A 25143-nucleotide genomic window follows, 5' to 3' on the forward strand; every position below is an offset into this window, starting at 1 on the left:
ACTTGGTTCCCCCTGTTGCCATGGCAGGGTCACCTCCCTCGCAGGACAGAGCACAAGGACTTGCAGGAATCCAGAGCACATTGCCTTTCTCCTGCTCTCTTTCAGGCAGATGTTCAAAATAATTACCATCAGTTTTTAAAAACTTAAAATAACCTTGCATTTTCTGCTTCTTTATCCAGGGTTTTGGTATTTGGGGTTCTTAATCTGTGTGAGTGAAAATGCTCATGATGTTGCAGAAGCAGCTCTTGGTGCACTGTGTGGCTGGGTACCGACAGCGCCTGAAACACTACCCTCTTCTAACTCGATTCCCTATACCATCCAGAGTTTGCTTTTTTCTTTAGTTAGGGAGCTCTGGCTTATTTTCCTTTGAAATCTGGGCAATTTTGTTGTGTCTAAAGCATATAAAGCAACAGAGGTTTTGTGCCTTGTATGTGCCTCTGTTCTAGACCACATTCAGCCCAGGCTCTTAACCAGTTCCCATTGTTCTGTGAGGCTCTGATTGCAAGGCAGCCTCGTTGTCCAGGAAGGTTGCTGGTGCGCCGGTTATCACAGCTCCACTCTAGACCAGAATTGGGAGGGAGGATGGTGGGCGGCCATCCTCACTTGCCAGCTGTCTGTCGGCCGCTCAGGGACTTCCTCCAAGCTTCCCCTCTCTTCCCACTGGTCACACCCAACTGCAAGGGAAGCAGGAAATGTAGTCTTTCAGTTGGGCACGTGGCCACCCAGAAAAACAGTGGGGGCAGGGAGAGGGGAGCTGGGTTTGGGGAGGGCGCCACACCCTCTGCCCATCCCGACACCCCCAGCACCCACGGAAACCGGGCCTGCAGGCCGTTCACTGCATTTCCTGAGGGCACTCCCTGCCTCTGCGTGGGTTTCGCTGTGCTGAGAGCTGGGTCGTGGGAAGGCGAGAGCGCTTCTGGGGAATGACAGTCCTCAGGCTTTTGCCCCAGGGCCCAGAACGCCCCATGGAATGCTGACCCCATGGTTTTCCTTTTGCTGTAGCAGGAAGCGAAAGGAACATGGAGCGGAATCTCCTTAGACTGCCGGGGCCCTGCCTTCGTTAAGACAGCGGTGGGTGATGTAATCAGGTTGTTTTTTTTACTGCTGTAGCCCGAAGTGAAACCCCAGCAGCTGGGAAAAGGCAGCCTCCCCCGCTGTAGGTGGCCCAAGCAGGAGGGCCCACCCTGGGCTCTCCTGCCCGCAGCAGCCAGGCCCAGGGCTCGGCGGCGTGGCTGGGCCGAGGCTCACGTTTTATCCATGGCGACTCGCTGGCGGGGACTCGCCTGTGCTCTTGGAGTGTGTAACAGTATCTGGAGAGCAGGAGCTGCCCAGAGCTCGCTTGGCGGTGGACACGCCCAGGCTGGCGACCGGCCCCAGTGGGCGGCAGTGCCGACTGTGACAATTTCTCAATCTCTGCCAACTGCCGTAGCTCCCGGGCCCTGGCGCACTGCGGGGTTTCAGTTCTTTAGGGAAGTGGGCCTGAGCCAGGCGTGGCACTTGGGCAGAGGAGCTGGGGCCCTGGCGCACGTGCAGGCGGGGGTGCCCCAGCGGCACGGGCCCTCGGTGTCCCGTCCAGGTCTGGGCTCGGGCCTGGCCGGATTCTCCACGTTAGGGACGTAAGCTGAGCTCCTGCCACGGCGACTAAAGCAAGGAAGTGATTTGTCAAGCTTTTAGACACCGTGCCTGTTTTGTTTTGACAAATGGAACTTTTTTTTAAACAGCAAAGACCTTTTGTCCCTTATTAAGGTGCAGCTGAGGTTTGTATTTTGGGGTTCTCTCTTTCGAGCCTTGCTTCTGGCTTTGAGGATGGTATTAAAAGGGAAAGTCTTAAATAACTTCTAATTTGGATAGTAATTAATGCCTGTGTGAGGTGAGGACAGGGGATTTTCAGTGTTTCACCTAGAACATTGCTGTTTTGGGCAGGCTCATGCTTTTATTTAAGAGGGACGGGGCCCTTGCTGCAGAGTCCGTTTGAGCCGTAGGCGTCGCAGGAGGACGGAGGCCGCCCCTCCCCGGCCCTTCCCGGCCCGCCCGCCCCCGCCTGCTCTCGCTCCTGCAGGCATTTCCTCGGCCCAGTTGGAAGGCTTGGGCCTTTGGGAGTTGCCAATCCAGAAAGTAAACATTGCCAGCTTTGCTTTCTTTTGTTTCTTTCTCCTTCTGCTTTTCAACAGCTGCCTGGTCCTCAGGGTTGCTCGTTTGCCCACACAGCAGAGGAGGCTTCCTGCGATGGCCTCATGCGTGTGTTTACATACAGCCGAGTGTCCAGAGAAGTGGGCGTTTGGTTAGTTAATATACTTAACGTGCTCAGTGCACAGTGCCTGGCATATTTAACAATAGCAGATACCAGTTTTTAGCTATTATTATATTATTTATTACTAGTACCAATTCCATGTTAATTAAGGTTTAGGCGAAAGACTCTTGGTTTTGCAAGCTACTCCAGGTGTGGTGTTCTGCTTTGGTGCATCGGTGCGAGGTGCGAGAAGGACCCACTGCCCGGTCCCCGAGGCTGACTTCAAGGCCATTCGCAGTCGTCTCATCGGGAGTCACTGGGGGGTGTGAGCCGGGGCTGAGCAGTGCACTAGCTGCGTAGATTGTTACTCGTTTGGCAACTGACCCGCCCTGCGGCCACACCAGCCCCTTTCCTGGGCCTCTGTGAGGTCTTCACGTTCACGCTTAGACACCCGCCCTTCAGGAGGGCAGGAAAGGTTGGCTATAAACTGGAGATAATCACGGCATTTGTTTTCAGGTCACGTTTCTATTGGAATGGACGGAGACTGGCAGCTGCACAGACAACTCCCGAGCCCTCCCCTACCCACGTCTAGTGACACTTTGATCCCGTGGCAGCCTGGCCCTCAGGACACTGAAGCCAGCCCAGGTCATCTTCGGGATGGCAGTTGGGCTGGCTCAGAAGCTTCTGTTTGCACGTGAGCCTCTCTTTTTAAAAGCTGTGACATGATTTGGTCAGTTCCGTTGGTAGCCGCCCCGGCCCCTACAGTGTGAATGGAAAAGTGACGTGGCCCTTCCCCACCTGCCGAGTGGTCTCTGGTTCTCTCGCTAATCGAACCTACTACACACAGTGCAGGCAATATTGCCACTGTCCTTTCAGGGTCAATCCAGGATCAGAAAAGTCTAATAAAATCAATTTCTCTGTGGTTTTGGAAGATCCGAAGAGTACATTTGAATTAGCACATCACCCTCCACGTTACCGCTTTTCAGTGCTGGTCTCATTCTGCATGTGTGATAAGCTTGTTAAGATGCAGTTACCTCCATGCGGTGTGTGCACGTACCAGTCACTGCACTGTGTGAACCACGTGTTGTGGGGTGAGCAGAGCAGCGGCAGGTGTGGCTCCCCCTTGAGGAGTTTGCAGTCGAGTAAGGAAGAGAAAACCTGCACCTGCCCAGGGGTGGTGGTGCACCTGTAGTCCCAGTTACTGATGACGTTGAGGTAGGAGAATGGCTTGAGCTCAGGAGTTGGAGTCCAACCTGGACAACATAACAAGATCCCATCCCCCACCCCCAAAATAGAAAAGAAAGAAAACCTGCTTCTAAGTTAGGTGTGGGGAGTGAGCCAGGGAGTTCAAGGAGGGCTGCCTTGGTAGAGAAGGGGCCTTTGGGAACAGAATCTTGATATAAGTCTATTTGGACAAACCAATGTCTTGAATGTAGTATCAATTGGGTGCCCAGTGAATAATGATTAAATTGAGTTACTGTGGACAACATTTTAAGAAGATCTGTGGATTAAGCCACTTGGACTTTTTAAAAAGTATTTTTTTAAAATTAGTATAGAGGCAGAAGATAAAATGGACTTGCACTGCTCATCGAGCAAGCTCTGCCACCAGATGTGCTCTGTTCTCCCCGCGCCAGCCCAGTCTGGCACCTGCCTGGTTCCAGCCGTGCAACACAGGACGTCCCTCTGAAGGGCCGAGTTCTGTTGGAATTAAAATTTAGGAAGCTGGCCCTCAGGCTTCCCCGTTCACCCACCTGGATGATACTTCGGGCTTTTTAGGCTAATCTTGAAGGAATTTGCTTTTTTAGATATATTGGATATTCTGCCCCATTTGATTTTCCAAACCATAAAGCTTGGGAGCTCGACTTACACAGTGATTTTTCCCCTTGGTTTGTTTTATTTTTATTTATTTATTTAGGCAGAGTCTCACTCTGTTGCCCCAGTTAGAGTGCTGTGTCGTCAGCCTAGCTCACAGCAACCTCAAACTCCTGGGCCCAAGCTATCCTGCTGCCTCAGCCTCCCGAGTAGCTGGGACTACAGGCATGTGCCACCATGCCTGGCTAATTTTTTCTATGTATTTTTAGTTGGCCAATTAATTTCTTTCTATTTTTAATAGAGACGGGGTCTTGCTCTTACTCAGGCTGGTTTTGAACTCCTGACCTTGAGCAATCCACCCACCTCGGCCTCCCAGAGTACTAGGATTACAGGCATGAGCCAGCGCCCGGCCCTTTGGTTTGTTTTAAATCTGATGAATCCCCACATAGGGATGAGAATGTCCCTGGAAAGACATTCTGGGTCCTCCCCCCACCCCCACCCCCGACCCTGCATTGCCGGCAGTTCTGCCAGGACGCTCAGGGCTCAAATCCAGCCACCCTGGGCTCCCTTCCTTTGGGGATACACTGGCCTCAAGGATAAAGGGTGGGGTCATTTTCCGGCCTCCTCTCAGACCCTCAGAATTGTCTTTAGGTGTGGTGGGTGGTGGGCTTTCTCCTGAGGCTGCACACAGAGCCATTTGGGCCTGGCCCCTGTTGGAGCTGCCCCTAGGATTTAGGGGGATCTCTGGCAGTTCTGTAAACTTGCGGGAGAACAAGGGTGTCTGGAGGGAAAGATTCTCTCGGAGAGTGCCTGCTAAAAATGCAGATCCTTGGAGCCTGCCCCAGGTTGGCTGAATCACAGTCCCCTGGGAGTCTCTTGGCCCCTGTGGGTAATGCTGTAGGAGCCACCTTGAATCCCCTATAGCCGGACTTGGACACAGTCACCTACTGGAAGAACGCTCCTCCTGAGAAGGGAAGGGGCCGTGAGACCCGGGGGGCCTTCCTTACCCTCTGCTGCAGTGGGGTGCTCAGGACTGCTGGGCCCTGGGAGCCCCACCTAGCCGGACGTGCACCTGAGCCCTGGGGAGGCAGGGCGCTGTGGCTGTGCTCAGCCGCCTCTGTGGGCAACCGTCCTAGCTCCGTGGGTCTCTTGTCACCTTCCTCACCCTGAGGGGTAGAGACCAAGACTTCAGTTTTAAAAAGAAACCCCCGACTTTGGTCAGACCTTTTCACTGCATGTTAACCTTGCATCATAGCAGCTTAAGTATCTCAGTGTCTGTTTTCTTTTTTCCAGATAGAAGTGGCTTATTTGCCTGATTATAAAAATAAATGCATTTTCTTTATTAAAAACAAAAACAAAAACAACTAGGCCATAGGAAAACTTAAAGAAAAAAGCTAAGTCACTTATACATAAGAGAACCGGTACTCTATTTAATTCACACCCCCATGCACCTCCCCACATTGTTGTTGCACGAGGACTGAGGACTCGGAGCTGAGTGTGCTCAGCAGGGTTAGTCCAGAGTCACGCCTGCACCCCCCCCAGCTCACCCAGTCAGCCATGGCCCAGGAGAGCAAGGCGGGGCATCCATGTGAAAGGGAGAAAATCTGGGAGTGGTCAAGGTTGCAGCTTGATTCCTGGCGGAGGGATGAAGGTGTGGTTTCAAACCTTATTTCATTGCCTTGCACGGGCACCAGCCCTGATCGTTCAGGGCAGCGGGTGGACTGTGGCAGGGACCTTGCACATCTGGCTGTCCGATTGGGAGCAGTAGTTACTCCGCCTTCCCGGAGCCCTGGCCACTGGCTTCCTTTGCCCTTCCTAGTTTGAGTTTGTAATCTATTTTTCCAGAGCCACATGTGGGACATTCCTGCCGTGTTGGTTCATCTGGGAATTGCGTTCCTTTGCCATTTTGTGCTGCTGCTTAGCACGCGGGCGTAGTTGGGGTCTCTGCAGCAGAAAAGCGCCCATAGCTACAGCCACTTCTGTTCTGTTTGGTGGGTGTTCCAGAAAAATGTATTAAGTTTTTTAATAGAAAGAAGATATTTTAGGTTAGAAAAAATGTAAGATTGTCAGAATTCTTTGATTTAGGGCTTTTACATGTAAAAATTTCTTTCAATACCTTTTCCTGAACAGTCTTATTTTCCTGTGGGGTTCTTAGAAAACACAGCGCCTCTGGCATTCCGATTTCAGACCTTGTGTGATGTGGTCCGCCCTGGGAGAGTCACCTGACGGCGTGTGCAGTGAACACGCTGCTGGAGGGGTGAGGGGCCTGGAGCAGCTGCCGGCTGTCCCTGTGAGCCGTGCCCGCTGATCCCAGCCTTCCCGTCCGAACCCCAGGGGCCTTTCCACTTTCCCCCCTCAGGCGGGCACTGGGCCAGCGGGACGTTCTCCCTCCCCTGGGAGTGGGACCATGTAGCAGAGCTGGGCCAGGCGTGATGCTTCATTGGGTTTCTAAAAGACACATTCCATGTAAAAGTTGACAGTGACCTGTTAACAGGCATGTAACAGCTTTTCCCCATTCTTGAGTCTTTTCCTTTCTTAAAGGATGTGGTAACAGCACACAAAGAACATTCTGTAGGAAGAGAGGTCTGCCGCAGTGCCGCCTTGTCCAGCGCGGTGCGCATTTCTCCTTCGGCAGTCACAAGGACGGTGGAAACGTGTTCAGGAGCCCACTTGCCGTGTTCCAGCCATCGTGGTCAGGGCTGACGTTCTCGGTATTTCGACCTCCGGCCACACTGAGGCCCCATCGACCAGTGCGGGGCTCAGATCCAGTGACTTGTCCCCCCTGAGTACTCAGCCGTTCTCACACCAGGGCTGTCTGACTCACACCCACGCCTGTAGCCCCCGCACCGTCACTTGGTCGTCGGCTGTTCTCGCAAACGCTCACGTTCGTCCAGGGAGCGGTGTTTAGCGGGTGCTCCTGATGGCTAGATGCTGTGTGTGCTGCTGATTGCTTTGCTCGGGCTTTTTAGCACTCACAAGAACTCTGAAATGCACCCGGTCTTACTGATGAGGAAAACAAGATAATAGTTAGGAGATTTGCCCGAAGACCTGCAGTGCTGGAAGGTGTCGCAGTAACCTTCCTCCACCAAGGGCTCACTGTCCTTCCTTCAGCCATCCCCCACGGGGAGATCGCCAGCGGTTTAGAGTTTTTTTTAGCAGTTGTATAAAGTAAGATGTGAAAGAAACTGTGCTTTGAAAACCCACAAACAAGGTAGGCCTTTGCTCAGAGACAGGCAGGCTACAGAGCCCCTCAGTCATTCCCTCACTCCCTGCCCCTCGCCAGGCTGTGTGGTGATGCCTCCTCAGGTGGCCTTTGTGAATCGGGGTACTGTTGTTGTCGCTGGTTAAATTTTTTAAGAAGAGCACCACCGTTAATAGTGACATTTGCTTTGTAATTTGAATCAACGGAATTTTGAGTTATGTTAAACATCTCGACACCTGTCATTTCTAGGCCCTGTTTGCCCCCGGCCCCTGGGACACAGGGGACAGTGTGGCATCTCGTGGGGGTGCTGGGGACGGAGCTGCTGCTCCGGAGCGTTGGCCTGTACTTGAGTCATCATTTCTCCAGGAGACTTGGTTCCTTGGAGACAGAGACTGTCTTCTCGCAGACACAGTGCTGTGCACGTGTTAGGTTAGGAGACAGCAAAATCTATTCTCCTATGGCTCCTGAGGAAGAGTGGCCTTTATAGAGTAACTATTCAAATTCAAATATTAAACCTCCTGGACAGAGCCTCAACAGTTTCCCTTTATTGTCTTTGTCTTTTCTTGGAGAGGTTTTGAGTCTGTCATCTAACCTTCGCTTTGAAGTTTTCTGTGTCTTTTTTTTTTTGAGACAGAGTCTCACTCTGTTGTCCAGGCTAGAGTGAGAGCCGTGGCGTCAGCCTAGCTCACAGCAACCTCACACTCCTGGGCTCAAGCAATCCTCCTGCCTCAGCCTCCCGAGTAGCTGGGACTACAAGCATGCACCACCATGCCCAGCTAATTTTTTCTATATATTTTTAGTTGGCCAATTAATTTCTTTCTATTTTTAGTAGAGACAGGGTCTCGCTCTTGCTCAGGCTGGTCTCGAACTCCTGAGCTGAAACGATCCGCCCACCTCAGCCTCCCAGAGTGCTAGGATTATAGGCGTGAGCCACCGTGCCTGGGCTTCTGTGTCATTTTTTTTTTTTTTTTTTTTTTTTTTTTTTTTTATTTTGGCATATTATGAGGGTACAGATTTTAAGGTTTCAATAAATGCCCATTCCCCCCCTCCCCCCAAAAGTCTGAGTCTCCATCATGACCATCCCCCAGATGGTGCACATCTCACTCACTATGTATGTATATACCCGCCCCCCTCCCCCCTCCCACCTGCCCAATACCCTATTACTGTAGCACCTATGTGTCCACTTAGGTGCTACTCAGTTAATACCAGTTTGCTGGAGAATATATCTGGTGCTTGTTTTTCCATTCTTGGGATACTTCACTTAGTAGTATGGGTTCCAGCTCTAACCAGGAAAATATAAGGTGTGCTATATCACCATTGTTTCTTAGAGCTGAATAGTACTCCATGGTGTACATATACCACATTTTATTAATCCATTCTTTGATTGATGGGCACTTGGGCTGTTTCCACAGCCTTGCAATTATGAATTGTGCTGCTATAAACATTCGAGTGCAGGTGTCTTTTTTGTAGAGTGTCACTGGATCATTTGGGTAGATGCCCAGCAATGGGATTGCTGGATCAAATGGTAGATTCACTTGTATCGCTTTAAGGTATCTCCATATTGCTTTCCACAGAGGTTGAACTAGTTTGCAGTCCCACCAGCAGTGTAGGAGTGTTCCTCTCTCTCCGCAACCACGCCAGCATTTATTGTTTGGAGATTTTTTGATAAAGGCCATTCTCACTGGGGTTAAGTGATATCTCATTGTGGTTTTGATTTGCATTTCCCTGATGATTAGAGATGTTGAGCATTTCTTCATATGTTTGTTGGCCATTCTTCTGTCTTCTTTAGAAAAATTTCTGTTCAAGTCCTTTGCCCACTTTTTAATGGGGTTATTTGATTTTTTCTTCCTAATTTTCGTGAGTTCTAAGTATATTCTAGTTATCAGTCCCTTATCGGATGCATAGGATGCAAAAATTTTCTCCCATTCTGTAGGCTGTCTGTTTACTTTCATGACTATTTCTTTGGCTGTGCAGAAGCTTTGTAGTTTGATCATGTCCCATTTATTTATTTTTGTTGCTGCTGTGATTGCCTTTGGGGACTTCTTCATAAACTCTTTGCCCAGGCCGATGTCTAGGAGAGTGTTTCCAACTTTTTCCTCTAGAGTTCTAATAGTTTCATATCTTAGGTTTAAGTCTGTTATCCAGCGTGAGTTGGTTTTTGTGAGAGGTGAAAGGTGTGGGTCCTGTTTTAGCCTTCTACAGGTGGCTATCCAGTTTTCCCAGCACCATTTATTGAAGAGGGATTCTTTTCCCCAGCGTATGTTTTTGTCTGCTTTGTCAAAGATGAGATGGCTATATGAGGATGGTTTTATATCAGGATTCTCACATCTGTTCCACTGGTCAATATTCCTGTTTTTGTGCCAATACCATATTGTTTTAATTACTACAGCTTTGTGGTATAGTTTGATATCTGGCATATTAATGCCTCCCATTTTGTTTTTGTTGCCTAGAATTGCTCTTGATATTCGGGGTCTTCTTTGGTTCCATACGAAGCGTAAAATTATTTTTTCTATATCTGTGAAGAATGCTGATGGGATTTTAATAGGTATTGCATTGAATCTGTAGATCAGTTTGGGTAGTATAGACATTTTGATGATATTGAGTCTGCCGATCCACGAGCATGGTATGGATTTCCATCTGTTTACATCCTCTGCTATTTCCTTCCTCAGTGTTTCATAGTTCTCCCTGTAGAGGTCTTTTACCTCTTTGGTTAAATATATTCCTAGGTACTTTAATTTCTTTGTTGCTATTGTGAAGGGAATTGAGTCTTTGATTTGGTTCTCAATTAGATTGTTGTTGGCGTATATGAATGCCTCTGATTTCTGTGTATTAATTTTGTATCCTGAGACTTTACTAAATTCATTGATCAGTTCCAGGAGTTTCTTGGTTGAATCCTTGGGGTTTTCTAGATACAATATCATATCATCAGCAAACAGTGAAAGTTTGATCTCTTCTGCCCCTATTTGGATACCTTTGATTCCATTTTCTTGTCTGATTGCTGTAGCCAAGACTTCCAGCACTATGTTGAACAGAAGTGGAGATAGTGGGCAGCCTTGTCTGGTTCCAGTTCTAAGTGGGAATGATTTCAATCTTTCCCCATTCAGTATGATGTTGGCTATGGGTCTGTCATATATGGCTTGTATCATTTTTAGGTATGTCCCTTCTATGCCTATTTTCTTAAGTGTTCGTATCATGAAAGGGTGTTGAATTTTGTCAAAAGCTTTTTCTGCATCTATTGAAAGGATCATGTGGTCTTTGTTTTTGCTTCTGTTTATGTGGTGAATTGCATTTATAGATTTACGTATGTTGAACCATCCCTGCATCCCTGGGATGAAGCCCACTTGGTCGTGGTGGATTATTTTTTTGATAAATGTCTGGATTCGGTTAGCTAAGATTTTGTTGAAAATTTTTGCATCTATATTCATTAGGGATATTGGTCTGTAGTTTTCTTTTTTTGTTGCATCCTTTCCTGGTTTTGGTATCAGAGTAATATTCGCTTCATAAAAGGTGTCGGGGAGGTTTCCGTTCTTCTCGATGTTGTGGAATAGTTTCTGCAAGATAGGTACTAGTTCTTCTTTGTAAGTATGGTAAAATTCAGGTGTGAAGCCATCTGGACCGGGACTTTTCTTTTTAGGGAGATTTTTAATTGCTGTTTCTATTTCAGCTGTTGAGATTGGTCTGTTCAGGGAATCTATTTCTTCCTGGTTGAGCCTAGGGAGGCTGTGTGTTTCTAGAAATTTGTCCATTTCCTCCACATTTTCCAGTTTGTGTGCATAAAGATTTTTGTAGTATTCATAAATTGTATCTTGTATCTCTTTGGGATCAGTTGTGATATCTCCTTTTTTATTCCTGATGGAGCTTATTAGAGATTTCTCTTTTCTGCTTTTCGTTAGCTTAGCCAACGGCGTGTCAATCTTGTTTATTTTTTCAAAGAACCAACTTTTTGTTTTATTAATCTCCTGAATAGCTTTCCTGTTTTCAATTTCGTTTAGTTCTGATTTGATCTTGTTGATTTCACTTCTTCTGCTGGGTTTGGGGTTGGTCTGTTCTTCTTTTTCCAGCTCTTTGAGTCGTTTCATTAGATTGTCTATTTGTGATCTTCTTGCCTTTTGGTTATAGGCATTTATGGAGATAAACTTTCCTCTCAGAACTGCTTTAGCTGTGTCCCAGAGGAGTTGAAAACTTGTCTCTCCATTGTCGTTTTCTTCATAGAAGTTTTTTATTTCCGTCTTGATTTCTTCATTTACGAAGTAATCATTTAGTAGGAGGTTGTTTAATTTCCACGTTTTTGTGTAGAAATGTGAGTTTCTGTTAGGGTTGATTTCTAGTTTTATTCCACTGTGATCTGAGAAGGTACATGGTATGATTTCTATTTTTTTAAATTTCTTGAGATTTTCTTTGTGTCCTAGGATATGGTCAATCTTAGAGAATGTCCCGTGAGCTGATGAGAAGAACGTATATTCAGTGGATTTTGGGTAGAATGTTCTGTAGATGTCTGTCAGACCCAATTGTTCTAGAGTTTTGTTTAAGTCCATTATTTCTTTATTAATTTTCTGTTTGGAGGATCTGTCTCGTGCCGTCAGTGGGGTGTTGAAATCCCCGGCGATTATGGAGTTGCTATTAATCCATTTGCTTAGCTCCAGTAAGGTTTGCTTTATGAATCTGGGTGCACCTAAGTTGGGTGCATATATATTTAAAATTGTTATCTCTTCTTGTTGGACTGTGCCCTTCACCATTATATAATGACCCTCTTTGTCTTTTACTACTTTTGTTGGTTTAAAAACTAAATCATCTGAAATTAGAACTGCCACACCAGCCTTCTTTTGGCTTCTATTTGCTTGGAATATTGATCTCCACCCTTTTATTTTTAGTCTATGTGCATCCTTGCAGGTTAAATGTGTTTCCTGAAGACAGCATATACTTGGCCTGTATTTTCTTATCCATTCAGCCAGCCTATGTCTCTTGAGTGGAGAGTTTAAGCCATTCACATTTATTGAGAGAACTGATAGGTAAGGTAGATTACTGATCATTCTGTTGGGTTGGATGTTGTTGCTATGATTTCTGTCTTGAGCCATTGTAATATCTGGCCTTTAATATCTTTGGGTTTTGGTTGTTTTTATATCCGTGGATTATTATTATGATGTTCCGTGCATAACGCTGTTTTAAGTACTTCTTGTAGGGCTGGTCTTGTCTTGGTGAATTCTCTGAGCCTTTGCTTGTCTGCGAATGTTTTTATTTCTCCTTCATATATGAAGCTTAGTTTTGCAGGGAATAATATTCTAGGCTGGGCATTGTTTTGTTTCAAAAGAGTGAGAATGGGGCCCCAGTCTCTCCTTGCTTGTAAAGTCTCATTAGAGAAGTCTGATGTTATTCGAATTGGCTTTCCCTTGTATGTCACTTGCTTCTTTTGTCTCACAGCTCTTAGAAGGGCCTCTTTAGTTGATACTTTGGTCAGTCTGATGACTGCATGACGTGACGTCTTCCTGTTTGCATTGAATCTCCCAGGGGTCCTCTGGGCTTCTTGAACTTGTATATCGAGATTTTGAGCAAGGCCTGGGAAATTTTCCTCTATTATATCTTCAAAAAGCTTGTCCAGCCCTTGAGTGTTGTCTTCCTCCCCTTCGGCTAAACCTATGACCCTCACGTTAGGTTTTTTCACATAATCCCACAGCTCTTGTAGACTTTGCTCTTTTCTCTTGTTTCTCTGCTCTATTTCTGTGACTGATTTATTTAATTGGAAGGTGTTATCTTCAAGCTCTGAGATTCTTTCTTCTGCTTGATCTACCCTGTTCTTGAGACTTTCCACAGTATTTTGTAGTTCTCTGAGTTGATTCTTCATCTCCAGGACTTCGGTTAAAGTTTTCTTCACTGTGTCAATCTCTTTGTTGAACCTTTGTTCCATTTCTTGGAGGTTTTTTGTGTTTTCTTGGTGTTGGTTATTGAGTTGTTGTTGCAGCTGGGTGAGTGTTCTTATGATCCACATACGGAATTCCTTTTCTGTCATATTGGTTGCCTGATTTTGGTCGGTGTCCGTTTCTAGGGGGCTGGTGCTCCTCCTTGGGGGTGTGTTTTCCGTTTGGTTCTTCATATTTCCTGAGTTCTTTCGCTGATTTCTTCCCATGTCGATCAGTTGTTGTTTCTTTCCTTAGGTTATTGTTTGGGTATTCACACACCTTGTTTAGTTTCTGAGGCGTTAGGTGGTGCCTGTGGGTGAAATTGGACCACTCCCTGTATATTGAGTCAGTGGGTGCCGTGGAAAGGCTGTGCAAGATGCCGTCCCTGTCAGTAGGTGGCGTTTGCTTGGAGGAACAGGCTATGGTGTTGATTTTGAGTCCTGTTATCAGCTCTCTTTCTGGGCGGAGCTGGGTTGGGTAAGCCTGCCCTCAGGCCGTTAGCAGGGGTCAAAGTTCTGTTCTCTGCTGTCAGGGCGGGGCTGGAATGGTCCCGCTCAGCCAGAAAGTCTGGGTGTGGGGGTGGGGCTGTCTGAGACCCACAGTCTGCAGCAGGCCTCGCTTCTTTCCACCCTCCCCAACTCCGCAGCTACTCCTGGGCCTCTGCCAGCAGGCCAGACCACAAGCCACCAGGCCTCCCCGGACTGTGATGCCGGCGGGGAGGTTCCCTGCACAGGAACGCCACCTGGGTTGGGCGCACGGCCTCCTCCTGGGAGGAGGGTTGCCCTCTAGGACGCCGATCCGCCCCTGGAGGCACACAGACCTCAGTAGGCTGTTCACGTATAATACTTCTGTGCCCCGGGCAATGCTAGCCCTCGGTGCAGGGGATCTGGTCTGCAGGTCCGACCTCTGGGTCCCAGAGTTCAAACTGTATTCCCACCAGGGAGAGGGTTTCCGGTCCTAATTCACCCACAGGGAGCCCAAGCTGGGTCTATGTCTCTCAGCCTCTGAGTCAGCACCGTTTTCCTGGGAACACGGTGCCAGCAGCACCTGGGAGGGCGGGCGGGGTCCCAAACGGGAAGGTCCCGTTCCCTGGAGGTGCCTCCGGCTGGTGGCTGTATTGTCTCTCTGGGCAGCCGCGGGTAGGGTCGGCGGAGGGGAGGAGGAGGCAATATGGCGCCTGCCGCGCGGCTCTCCGTGCACACGGAGGTGCCCAGAGGAAGTTGGGAACCTGGTGCCACGTCTGCTACAGGCTCACCGTTGGCAGGCGGCGGCAGTCTCTGGGCTGATGTCCGCAGGTCTCTCCACCCGCTTGGGAGCCCACCAGCAGTCCCGAATGCAGGGGAGGGGAAACAGCGAATCCACCTACCCTTGCCGCTGGTCTCCGGGCTGCTCCGGTGGTCTCAGCCTCCAGTTCTCCTCCGCAGCCTCCTCCCGTGGAGTCTCCCGGGGTCTCAGGTACCCCTCCTTCCGGCCCTTGTCCGCTGTATGCTCGTCTTCTTGCTTCTTTCCTCTAGTTTCTGCTAGAATCGGTCTTTTCTGCAGAGACCCTCTGTCTGGCCGTGTTATTCGTCCGCCATCTTGCTCCGCCCCCCCCTTCTGTGTCATTTTTTAATCGTCCCAGATTTGTTCTTCCCTAGACGTGCCTCTTGCGGTCCTGTCCTTTGCCAGCAGATGCGGTACCCTTTCCCTTCCCGTGGTATGCGGCTGATCTGCGTTGTTTCTGCTCCCAGATCCCTGTCCTCCTCGTTGGACACGTTCCCCAGAGGTCTGTTCCTGTGGAGAGCGAGGGGCTCTGGCCCCCTGGCTACCAAGCAAGTGGCCATTGCACTGGGCTCGGGGCTCGGCCTTGGAAAATTTGAGGGGAGTGGGAGTCTCACGGTTCTCTCGGAGAACTTCAGGCCAGGAGTCTGTTTTTAGTGCGGAATGTGTCCAATACTCCACTCCAGGCTCTGTGGTTCACTCTCTCCAGGAAGTAAACTCGTCCTTCGGAAGCTTTCACATGTACTTTGTTCTCTCTCTGATTATTTCTTTGTGTCTAAAATGAAGTTAATGGTGTTTATGTCATCAGAATTAAATGAGCTATTTTTATTTTCCTGACAACTTTCTGGTTGGTGGGGCAGGTGGTGGGATGCCTGTCCTCTAAGGATGAGATTGAAATGAAGTGACACGCCCCAAGCCACTTGGGCTCATTCCTCGTCTTGCAGTGGCTATTCACAGCTTTCTGTGCAGTGATCTTTGACCTGATGCCAAATAAGGCAGTCTCATCTCAAACTGAGTTGTTACTGGTTTGGCCCAACTTCCAGGAGCCTTTGGCTTCCGGATAGACCTGGCCCACACCAGAGTGGGCCCTTGGTCTGGGAGCTTTAGGGCAAGAATGTTTCTAAAAACAGCTTAATTAAGATAAAATTCACATACCATACAACTAACCCTCTTAAATTTTTCAATCCAGTGATTTTTTTTTTAGTGTATTCAACCATCACCACAGTCAATTTCAGAACATACTTATCACCCCCCAAAGAAACCTGTTCCCTAGTGCCTGTCAGTCCCTCTCCATCCCCCACCGCTCACCCCAGCAGCTCCTCTCTGTCTCTGCAAGTTGGGCGGGCGTGTTTCAGAGAGATTTCCTCCCAGGCTGGGCGCTGGCTCATACAGGAACCCCCCTCTGGGCCGGTGGACGGAGGTTGTACCTTGCAATCACTCTTAGCCTTGGCAGGGAGTTCCGACGGCAAAGGCAGTGTGTGCGGTCCCGTCTAAGACTGAATGCGCAGCCCCTTCAGGAAAATACGTCACCTGCAAGACATGCTCATTAACACTCCAGCAGGACCCTGCCCCTGCGTGGAAACACGACAGACAGGGAGAGCCGTGACTGGCGAGCTCCGTGAGCACCCCGGGGAGACGTCTATTTAGAATTAAGTAGCAACCTTCCTGGTGTTTCTCCTCCTCCTCGGAGTTAGGAGATAACCTGCCTCGGGATAATTTTTGGAAGAGTGAGTCAGGAGATGGCTTTTAAAATAGCTATGACAGCAAATAATATGAAAATGTTTATTGTTAAACCTTAACTGGAAAACTCTTATAGTAGGAAATTGTCCTGCTAATCGTTTATAGACGGTATTAGGTTTTGCCTGATGTACCAGCCTCCCTGCCTGTCCTATAAAACGTTGTTTTGTTTTATTAAAACTCAATCTAGGCACATATAATCTGGAATCCTAAGTTTTCTGAATTGGAAAGCACCTTCGAGGTGATCTATTCAGACCATTCCGCGTGCTAGTGAGGAGAGGCTGGGCCGGGTGGCTCAGAGCTGACTTTCTTCTCTGGGGGTGTCACCGGTGCGGTGCATTCCCACACCCAGCGGCCCCCATTCCTGCGCATCTCTCAGCGCCGTGAGACCCAGGCCGCAAAGCCAAGAAGCAAAGGCAGGGGTGGGCCTTCTGCCCTTGGAGTTGGTGAGTGCTTTGGCCGGACCTGGCTTTCAGACTCCTGGTCTAGAGGGGCCCCTGCACCTCTTTCTCATCCCCACGTCTGGACACAGTTTTCTAAGGTCCCCGCCCGCCATGGCCTCAGCCATGGGCTCAGGCCACATCCTCGTTCCAGTTGGCCTTGACGGTTCTAGTGTGCTACGATCTCGCTCTCGCATTAGCACTGGGGCTTCCCCAGCGCAGCAGGTGAAAACTCCTCGCTGTGCGCCCTTCTGGCAAACGGCGAAATATAGCTCGTTTGGTCAGCTTGCAGCGATCAAGGGAACCGGGGCAAGAGAAAACCAGTAAAGGGCCCTAGAACCATCTTTAAATGCTGGTCATCAGTATTGCCTTCCCGTCCAGCCTTGGCAGAGCACACGGGTGCACACACGCACGCGCTCGCACACCACGCACACTCTGTCCCGGCGGCGCTGTTGTTCGCGGTGGAGCTCACCTGACGGAGCCCTCAGCCAGGTTCCCAGCTCAGCCAGGTTCCCAGGTTCCCTTACCCCTGTGGTCGGGAGCACGAGGCCTGTGCTCGAACACCCGAGCCTGTGTGGGCGCTGGCTCCCTGGCTCACAGGCGCTGACCGGCCCCCAGGACTGCGGAGCCCGCCGGGGTCCTCACAGAGCAGCCTAGAAAAGTGGGTGCTGGGCCGTTCTAGCCAAACACCGACGGAGCGAGCTTCCATCAGACTGTGGGAAACTATAGAAAGTGGATATGACATCACACGTTCCTTTGTATATGACTTAAGAGGAGAAAATTGCAGAATATTTTAAAACAGCCTTGGGCTGCCCTTTCAGCAGCACCATGGGGGTGATGCCGGTGATGCCGGCTGCCCGGCAGGGCCACCCGCCCTGCCCCTCATGTGCCTCTGGGTGCCTCTCACCCTGGATCGGGGTCAGAACCCCTCTGTCCTGCTGTCATATCTGCAAATATAAACCCAGTACCCAGGAGCGCACAGCAGCCGGTACTTGCCCCGCCGGCGGCAGAGGTGCCGTCGTGGGGAGGTCCAGCCGCGCTCAGCCTGGTGTCTCCGGGAGCCCATTCGGACCCAGCCAGGCAGTTTCAGTTAATGATTCTCTCCGTTGGGTGCAGGTAGCAGGACCTCAGGACAGACGTGGGAAAGAGCACCGCGTGGAGTGCTGAGTCACTTCCTTTGAACCCGGTCCCTGGGAAGGGTGCCTCCCCAGGCAGGAGGCTCCAAAGGACCCCATGGTTCCTTTTCAGGATCGCAGATCATATCTTAACCTATTCTTAAAATCTGCTTTTAAAAAACCATTTTACTAAGAGCAAAGGGGTCCTAAAATAGAAGGGGCATTTGCTCATGTCCGTGCAAGATGAGTTAGATTTGCTATTTAAACATCGCCTCGGAATTAAAAACAGCCAGGAGTAGACCAGGCAGCCAGCTGTCCCGAGGCCCGTGTGAGTCACGCTACAAAAGACCTTAACGCTTCTGCAGCGTTGATCCCAGCATGAGCTGACCGCCTTCTAAAACTGTTAAAAGTGCGTTATGCATGGGTGTGTATACACATTCCATCCTACTCCCCTGCATTTTTCACAGGGAGCCTTTTCTAGACAGTTGTACGGGAGGCTGCTTTAATTGGGTTTTATTTTCATTTGTCTTGTTTTTTAACAAAGTCCTGCAGTTAGCAACTTGTTGGTTGGTAACTTGTCGGTTTGGAAATTAGGTGTGCTGGGTAAATAATGCCCAGATTTTTAATAGGTAGAAGTTTCTCGGAGCCAGATGAACCTAGGATAGTCCTCACCTGCTCATCCCAGCACATGCTGACTTTTTGACACCGGAGGCTGCCTCCGACTGCTGCCAGCCCAGGGTTGGTTTGTACATGGTCATCTTCGGCAGAAAACCCGGGGCTCGTGGTTGTAAGCCCAGGATTGATTGTGGAGCCAGTCTGTTAAGCTCCAGGTTCGGGGTGCTGCTCTCTGAGACTCCCTCCTTTCACCACATCTTCTAGTTGGCATGAGGGAATCAATCTGTCTTTAGAATCTCTTCATAAATGGCAACTGTGCTATCTCAGTTTTCCAGCATCTTCTTTGGGAGGGGGCGAATCCCACCTGGGTGTGACTGCACCTGCTGTCCCCGACAGGAAGTGTCTTCTGTCCGGAGCCTCTGTGGGAGATGGCGCCTGTCGGTGCCAGGCAGGGAGTATTTGTGTCTCTGTTCACATGTCCAGCGGAAGGACAGCTGGTGTCCAAATGAGCCTGAATTCCTGTTAATAGCGTCCTAACAAAAGCATAAAGCGTACTCTCTGGGGCACAGGTTCAGGAGTTAGGCCACAGTTACTTAGATGAAGGACAACACACCTTGACTGGATTGGGGTTCTCTTCCGTGTCCTGCTTTCCTAACACGCTGCCCTCCCTCCCGCCGCAGGTGTACTTTCCGGTTTCCCAGCACGGCCATCAAGATCCAGTTCACGTCGCTGTACCACAAGGAGGAGGCTCCCGCCTCCCCGCTCCGGCCGCTGTACCCGCAGATCTCTCCTCTGAAGATCCACATCCCGGAGCCGGACCTCCGGAGCCTGGTCAGCCCCGTGCCCTCCCCGACTGGCACCATCAGGTAGGTGCCCCAAGCCTGTCCTCGGGCCGCCGGGAGAGGGGGTGAGGCCGGCGCCCTGGTCCTGTTCAGTGCCGGGGTCGATGTCTCTGGAAAGTCGCCTGTGCGTGAAAGCTCTGAACCGCTGTTAAGTGCGCCAGGGACCTGACTACTTACATAAGGTCTGGTGAATCCTCTTACAGAGTGAACAGTCACCATCACTAGTCCATCACTTTTCCAGTTTGAAGTTTTCTATATTTGCGTCCGTTAAAGCATGTACAGGTATTTTTTTTAAGACATTGAAATGTTGTGAAGTATGTCTGTATACCAGGGTTTGGTGAACTTTGTTTTTCTAAGCTTCATTTGTGGAAATTTTTGGTGACATTTTAGGAGCTAATCTAGATTTTGAAGAAAGGAAAGTCCTCAAACTTTCTCTTACTTGAAGGTGAAGCCCTGGGGGAAGGTTTCAGGGTAAAAAGCAACCAGCGGCCCCTCGGCGCAGCCATGCGTACCTCTGCAGCTCCTCATTTGACGCGCAGGGTGTGGAAAAGACGTGTGCTTGAGGGTCAAGAGTTAATAAATTTGAAATGTTTTACTGCTTCATCACGGACATTTTCAAATGAAACAGGCTTTTCCTTCTCAACTCCACGTCCATGGCCCGGAAGATGCTGTGGCTGTGCAGTTGGGTCGGAGGCACCAGCAGTTTCCACTGTCCCTTGTATGCTGAGTCCTAGGATTATTGTGACAATCGTGTTGACCTCACATGTACCCTGGAAGGGTCTCAGGCACACCTGTGCCGTCTCTGAGGCACACCCTGACCCTGCCACTGCCTTGGAGCTGCAGATTTGCTGTCCCTATGCCTGCCACACACAGGCGCTGCTGGCCCTCTGCTGCTCCTTTAAGGTTAGAGTCCTGTGTTGGTTTCTCTTTCAACGTAACCATGGGGGGCTGGATTCCCCCAGTGCCACAGTCAGTATTTTTTTACTTGGGCCTTTTATTTTCCTGCAGCTTTTTTGTTTTTCCTGCAAACTTTTTGTTTTTCTGCAAACTTCAGTTACAAGTTGGGAATCATTTGCATTTGAGTTGCTTGGAGTCTGCTTCCTTTTTTGCAGAGCCAGCAGGTGGGTGGTTTTTTCCCTTACAGAGAAAGAAAAGTTCAGAGGCAACCTGTGAGTGGCAAGGCCCAGGGCTCAGGTCTGGAGTCTGAGTTCTGACGTGTGTATGGCCACATGTGTAACTCGGCCAGGTCACTTGAGCGTCCCTGGCCCTGTGTTCACTGTCTATCAAGCCAGCACTGATTTCATAATTCTCTGTAATGGTGATGATAAATAATAACTTACTGGAAACCTAAGTTTATTAATACATCTGGTCCTGTGCTTAGCACCACACATGAAGTATTTTATTTAGTCCTTAACAGCTGTATGAGAGAATGTTCTGGAATTAGATAATAATGATGGTTACACAACTTTGTGAATGCACAAAAAAACACTGAATTCCACACTTTCAATGAATAAATTGTTCGGCATGTGAATTGCATTTCAATAAAGCCATCGAATACCTTATATATACACTTAAGTCTTCCTCCAGTGTCACCTGAAAGCAGGTGTCCTGATGGTAGCCGAGACCAGTTCACATCTTGCCAAGATCTCAGAGACCTGTTCCCTGCTGTGTCCATGGTGGCAGCGAAGGGCCTTCCGTGTCCCGCGATAAGAAAACCAGGCGCAAGTTAAGGGCCTATGAATGGCATGGGTTACTAATAATCGGGTTCTAATCCAGCCAAATAGAAGCTGCTTAAGAAAGAAAAATGTTTTGGTTTGTACCTGGAGGGCTTAATGAAATAAAAATATTTCCCAGTAATGATCCAAATAAAAATAATAGCCAGCTGGTTAAGATATTCAATAAAAGGTTTGTATATTAAAGTAGCTTTTGTTTTAGAAGGGAGGCCGTGGTTTGTAAAGGAGCTAAGAAAAGACATTTTTTACTAAGCAGGTGAAGCTCTTCTGAGAAGTCAGGCTGGTGGTGCAGGGAGTGCGGTTTGAGCCGGGGTTGAAGCAGCTCTGGGTTCATATCTGACCTGCTCTCCGAGTGGGACTGGGGTGGGGGCGGCCTGGTTCACGCCCCCCACGCTGTCCCCGGTCAGGGCAGGGACTGGATTCCTGCTGGGAGAATTATTTGCTGAGAAAGTAGTGATGTTGGGACAGGCTTTGTCACTCTCCGGCCCTCGATGGTTGTAATAAAAGGATCTGTGTTTACATCCGTTTATCTTAGCGCTGTGGAATTCAATTGAGTGTTTAGAAACCTCAGAGGCCCTTGAGGTTTTGCTTGCCAAGATCCTTTTCAGTCTGAGTTTCTGTCGTAGGGTGGAGCCGAGGTGTTTACAAACACTCCCCGCCTTCCCATCCACCCTCCCGGGAGACGGGCGGGGGAGGGCGGTGCCTGCCCGGCTGCCCCTCCTGGCTCCGCCCTCCCCTCCCTAGGTCACTTTCCTAATTTGGTGGCCTTCGCCTGGGCGCCGTTGGCGTGATGTGGGCCGGGCTCCCGCCCGACGCCGGCCCAGCCCTCTCCTCCCTCCCGCGGCTGTTACTGGGGGGGCCTCGAGGCCCTCCAGTCCCCTCTCCCCGTGTGGCTCTGGGCGTCTGTCTTCTCGGTGTTTCCCAGGGTGGGTGGGGCCGTGTGCGGTTGGTTTTCTTCTTCTTTCTTTCTTTTTTTTTTTTTTTTGGTTTGTTTTTTTCTGCCCTGAAGTACTCCACCCAGAAGATGAATGAACAAGCTTTGAAATACATTCTGCTATCTTTAGCAGCATTTTGACCTTTTTCCGTTTTGCAAAGAAGACGAATTTTTAGGAAAGAATGAGTTGGTTAATCATTTTCTAGGTTTTACAAAAACAGCCACCAGTCTGAAAAGTGCTCCTCCCAGGTAGAGTTTGGAGGGAACTGCTGAAATTCATGAGAGCAAAGGCACTACGCAGTCCTCGGGGCGGCAGGAAGCACCCACTGGGGTCTCAAGTCTGGTCTGAGAAGAGCAAGTGCAGGCAGCTTGCTGAGTGTTTGTCACTGATTCTAGTTAATTAAAAAAAAAAAAAATCTCCCCAGGATTTTACAGTGTTGAATTTATCTTAAGGGAACACAACCTTTCTTTAAAATAATTCTAAGCAATTTGCCTCCAAGAATTTTCTTTCCCTGTTCTTTTATTTATTTTTCAGATTACAGAAATACTCAGTATGTGTTACACAAAATTCAAACATTTCAAAAAAAGACAGGGCACACCCCAGAGATAACCCCTTCTCAGTTGCAACCGTGTGCCTCTGAGCCGTGCACTTACGAGGCTCTCCCTTCGCTTTTCAGTTTCAGAAATGACAAATGGACTTCCTATGTGGGAATTCAGGATTTAGCTTCCTCCCCCCACCGCCCCATCCTCCCAGTAAGATTACATCATCATTTTTTGTTTAACTAACTGGTATTAGCATTTTCTCCATTAGAGCTGTGCAATAATGTAACGCTTAGCCATTTCCTTCCTTGTACTTTCGGCCTCTTCTCTGTGCGTGGTTGGACTCCATGCAGCTATTGCAGGCACATCCTGCGCTCTTTGCCCGGTGGGCGTTTACAACCGTTGGTTTCACATTTACTGTAAAGGCCTTCCGCTGGGCCCACTGCCTCCTCCAGCCAGGACCCGGGGCTGGGTCCCCTTTGACCACGGGATCATCTTCTCCATCCTCCTGGGAATTCTCTCTGGAGGTGGAGGGGGAAGAGGGTTCTTGCCTGATTTCTGCTTCTTCCTCTTTCCTGATTTGCCCCTTTGTTTTATTAGAGAACACCCTCCAGTCACTTCCTGGGAAAGGGTACAGGAGAGGTACTTTTCTTAAAAAAAAAAAAAAAAATCTTCCATGCCTGAAAAGTTAGTGTTACTGGGTAGAAAGTTCAAGGTTGGAAACCTTTTTCCCCTCAGAATTTACACTCACTCTCTGGCCTTGAGAGTTGCTGTTAAGGAATCCTGTCTCCTCCAATTCCCAGTTCTACCCAAGACTCTGAGGCTTCCTCGTCCCCACATGAGGTGGCACCTCATGCGGCTTGGGTGGTCTCTTGCATTCTTTGGGCATGTAGTGGGGCCTTTTCAGTCTGAAGACTTGTTTCCTACAATTCTGGGAAATTATCTCTATTTATGTTGCCCTCCCCTTGTCTCCTGTCCTGGGACTGGCTGTGTCTGGTGGCCTCCAGGGCCCCCTCCCTCCGCTATGTTGTTTCTCTCTCTGGGAGATTTTCTCCAGTCTCTCCTTCTACCCTTTCTTGGATTTTATTTCTCTTCTTCTTCTTCTTTTTTTTTTTTAAGAGCATTTTCTTGCTCTCCCAAGTGCTCCAGTAGTGTTGTTACTCTGTTGTAGGCATAGGACCTCCTTAGGCACGTGAACCGTGTTTGCTTGGTTTTAGGATTTTCATCTTCTCCCTGGCTTGTGTCGGTTCCTCTGGTCCCCTATTCTGTTGTGTCCTGCCTGGTATAAGCTTTCCTCAAACAACAGGTGTGCCTTAAGATCGGGGTCCGGAAAGGCCGCTTGGGTCAGCGGGGGGAGTGACCAGAAGGTTTCCCGGCTCGGGTGGCCTTGGCTGTTCGGAGCCTCAGGCCCTCTCAGGTGCTGTTCCCGGTCTGAGCGCAGAGCTCAGCGGTGTCGGCCGATCCGGAAGGAGCACAGTCGTGTGCCGGGGAGGAGGCCTGTCAGGCTCTGGGGACCCCGGTTGGCCACTGCAGTGGCAGCTTTAGGTCTCTTGGCAGATTTGTGTTCCTCAGCTTGAACCTTACCATCGTGCAGCCAAGCGACACATCGGGCCCACAGGCCACAGGCTGTTCTTTTCAGATGTCCCTGCACATGCCACATGGTCGCCTTGCCAGCTGTATCTTGGGTGATCCTGGCTGTCTTGGGGCAACGTGGGGTTGTCCTGGCGGGAACACACCTGGGCAGTTGCCATGCAGGACCCTCTGGCTTTCCTGCCCGAAATGGAAACAGGAATTGAGAAGATAAATCGGTGACTGGTGGTCTGAACCTCACGCTCCGCTTCTGTCCCACTTCTGGGCTCAGGTCAGGGGGAGCCGCGTGTGCCCTGCGTGACCCTCGCTGTCCTCTCCCTGCCCCCAAATCCAGACTTTCCTCGCCCTGGCAGCTGGGAACCTGGGTCTCGGCCAAGGCCGGGGCCATCCCTGAGAGTGCCCCCCCTCCTTTTCTCTCCTGTCCCAAGAGATAACGTGTGTATTTATACTTTTTAAGAATTTTTCTCAAATCGCTAAAAACTCCGGAAATTATTAGTGGAGTAGGACAAAATTCCCAGCAGGAAACACTGAATTCTTGATCCGTTTTCCCAGACGGCCTCCGCGGCCCCTGCGTGCAGTCCCCAGGGCAAGAGCGTTGCTTCGCAGCTCAGGTGTCCCATCCCACCCAGGCTCCACTCGAGTGTTTTATGGCCCGAATGTTCCGGAGCTGCATGGCGTCTTGCTTGCTGCCTCCCCTCAGATGCAGGTTTAATGTCAGGGTGGCCTGGTACCAGGCGCAGCCCCGCGCTGAAGCCAGCGCGAGAGGACAGCTGAAAGGGGTTTATTGAGAAACGAGCCGCAGCGAGGACCGGAAGAGCCGTGTGAGCAAATGCACGTTGTCCCTCGGCCGGGCGCCGCTGGAGAGCCTCCCGGCGTCTCGGCGCTCCAGCGACTGCCACAGCGCGCTGCCCGGCCCGTCCAACCAGCAGCTGTCAGCACAGACCGGGCCGGTGCTCCAGAAAGTGGTGAAGAGCTGCCCTGGCCTTCTGCCCTGTTTCCAGGCCAGCCGGCGCCGGGCCCTGCTTTTATTTCCATTTGAAATCTTTCTGTCAGAAATGACAGCCTTCTCTTTGGGTTTTGCCTCCTGAGGTTTAGACCTAAATTTTCTACCATCTTTTACAAAGTGACTGCTCAGAGCAGGAGCCTGGTGGCCTGCCTGGGCTCAGCATCGCCGTTTGCCCTCAGAGCTGGTGGGGGTG

At 49.7% G+C, this 25143-nt stretch overlaps 1 protein-coding gene across 1 annotated transcript in view; it reads left to right on the plus strand.

The window, feature by feature from the left end:
• FOXK1 (forkhead box K1) overlaps positions 1-25143 on the plus strand; it is a 64795-nt gene that overhangs the window by 30819 nt on the left and 8833 nt on the right. The window contains exon 2 of the mRNA XM_012759164.3: positions 18986-19171. Coding sequence (XP_012614618.3) covers positions 18986-19171 — 186 coding nt within the window. The remainder of the gene's footprint in view (positions 1-18985; positions 19172-25143) is intronic.

Source organism: Microcebus murinus, chromosome 19 (genome assembly GCF_040939455.1).
Source record: "Microcebus murinus isolate Inina chromosome 19, M.murinus_Inina_mat1.0, whole genome shotgun sequence".
Classification (NCBI taxonomy): Eukaryota; Metazoa; Chordata; class Mammalia; order Primates; family Cheirogaleidae; genus Microcebus; species Microcebus murinus.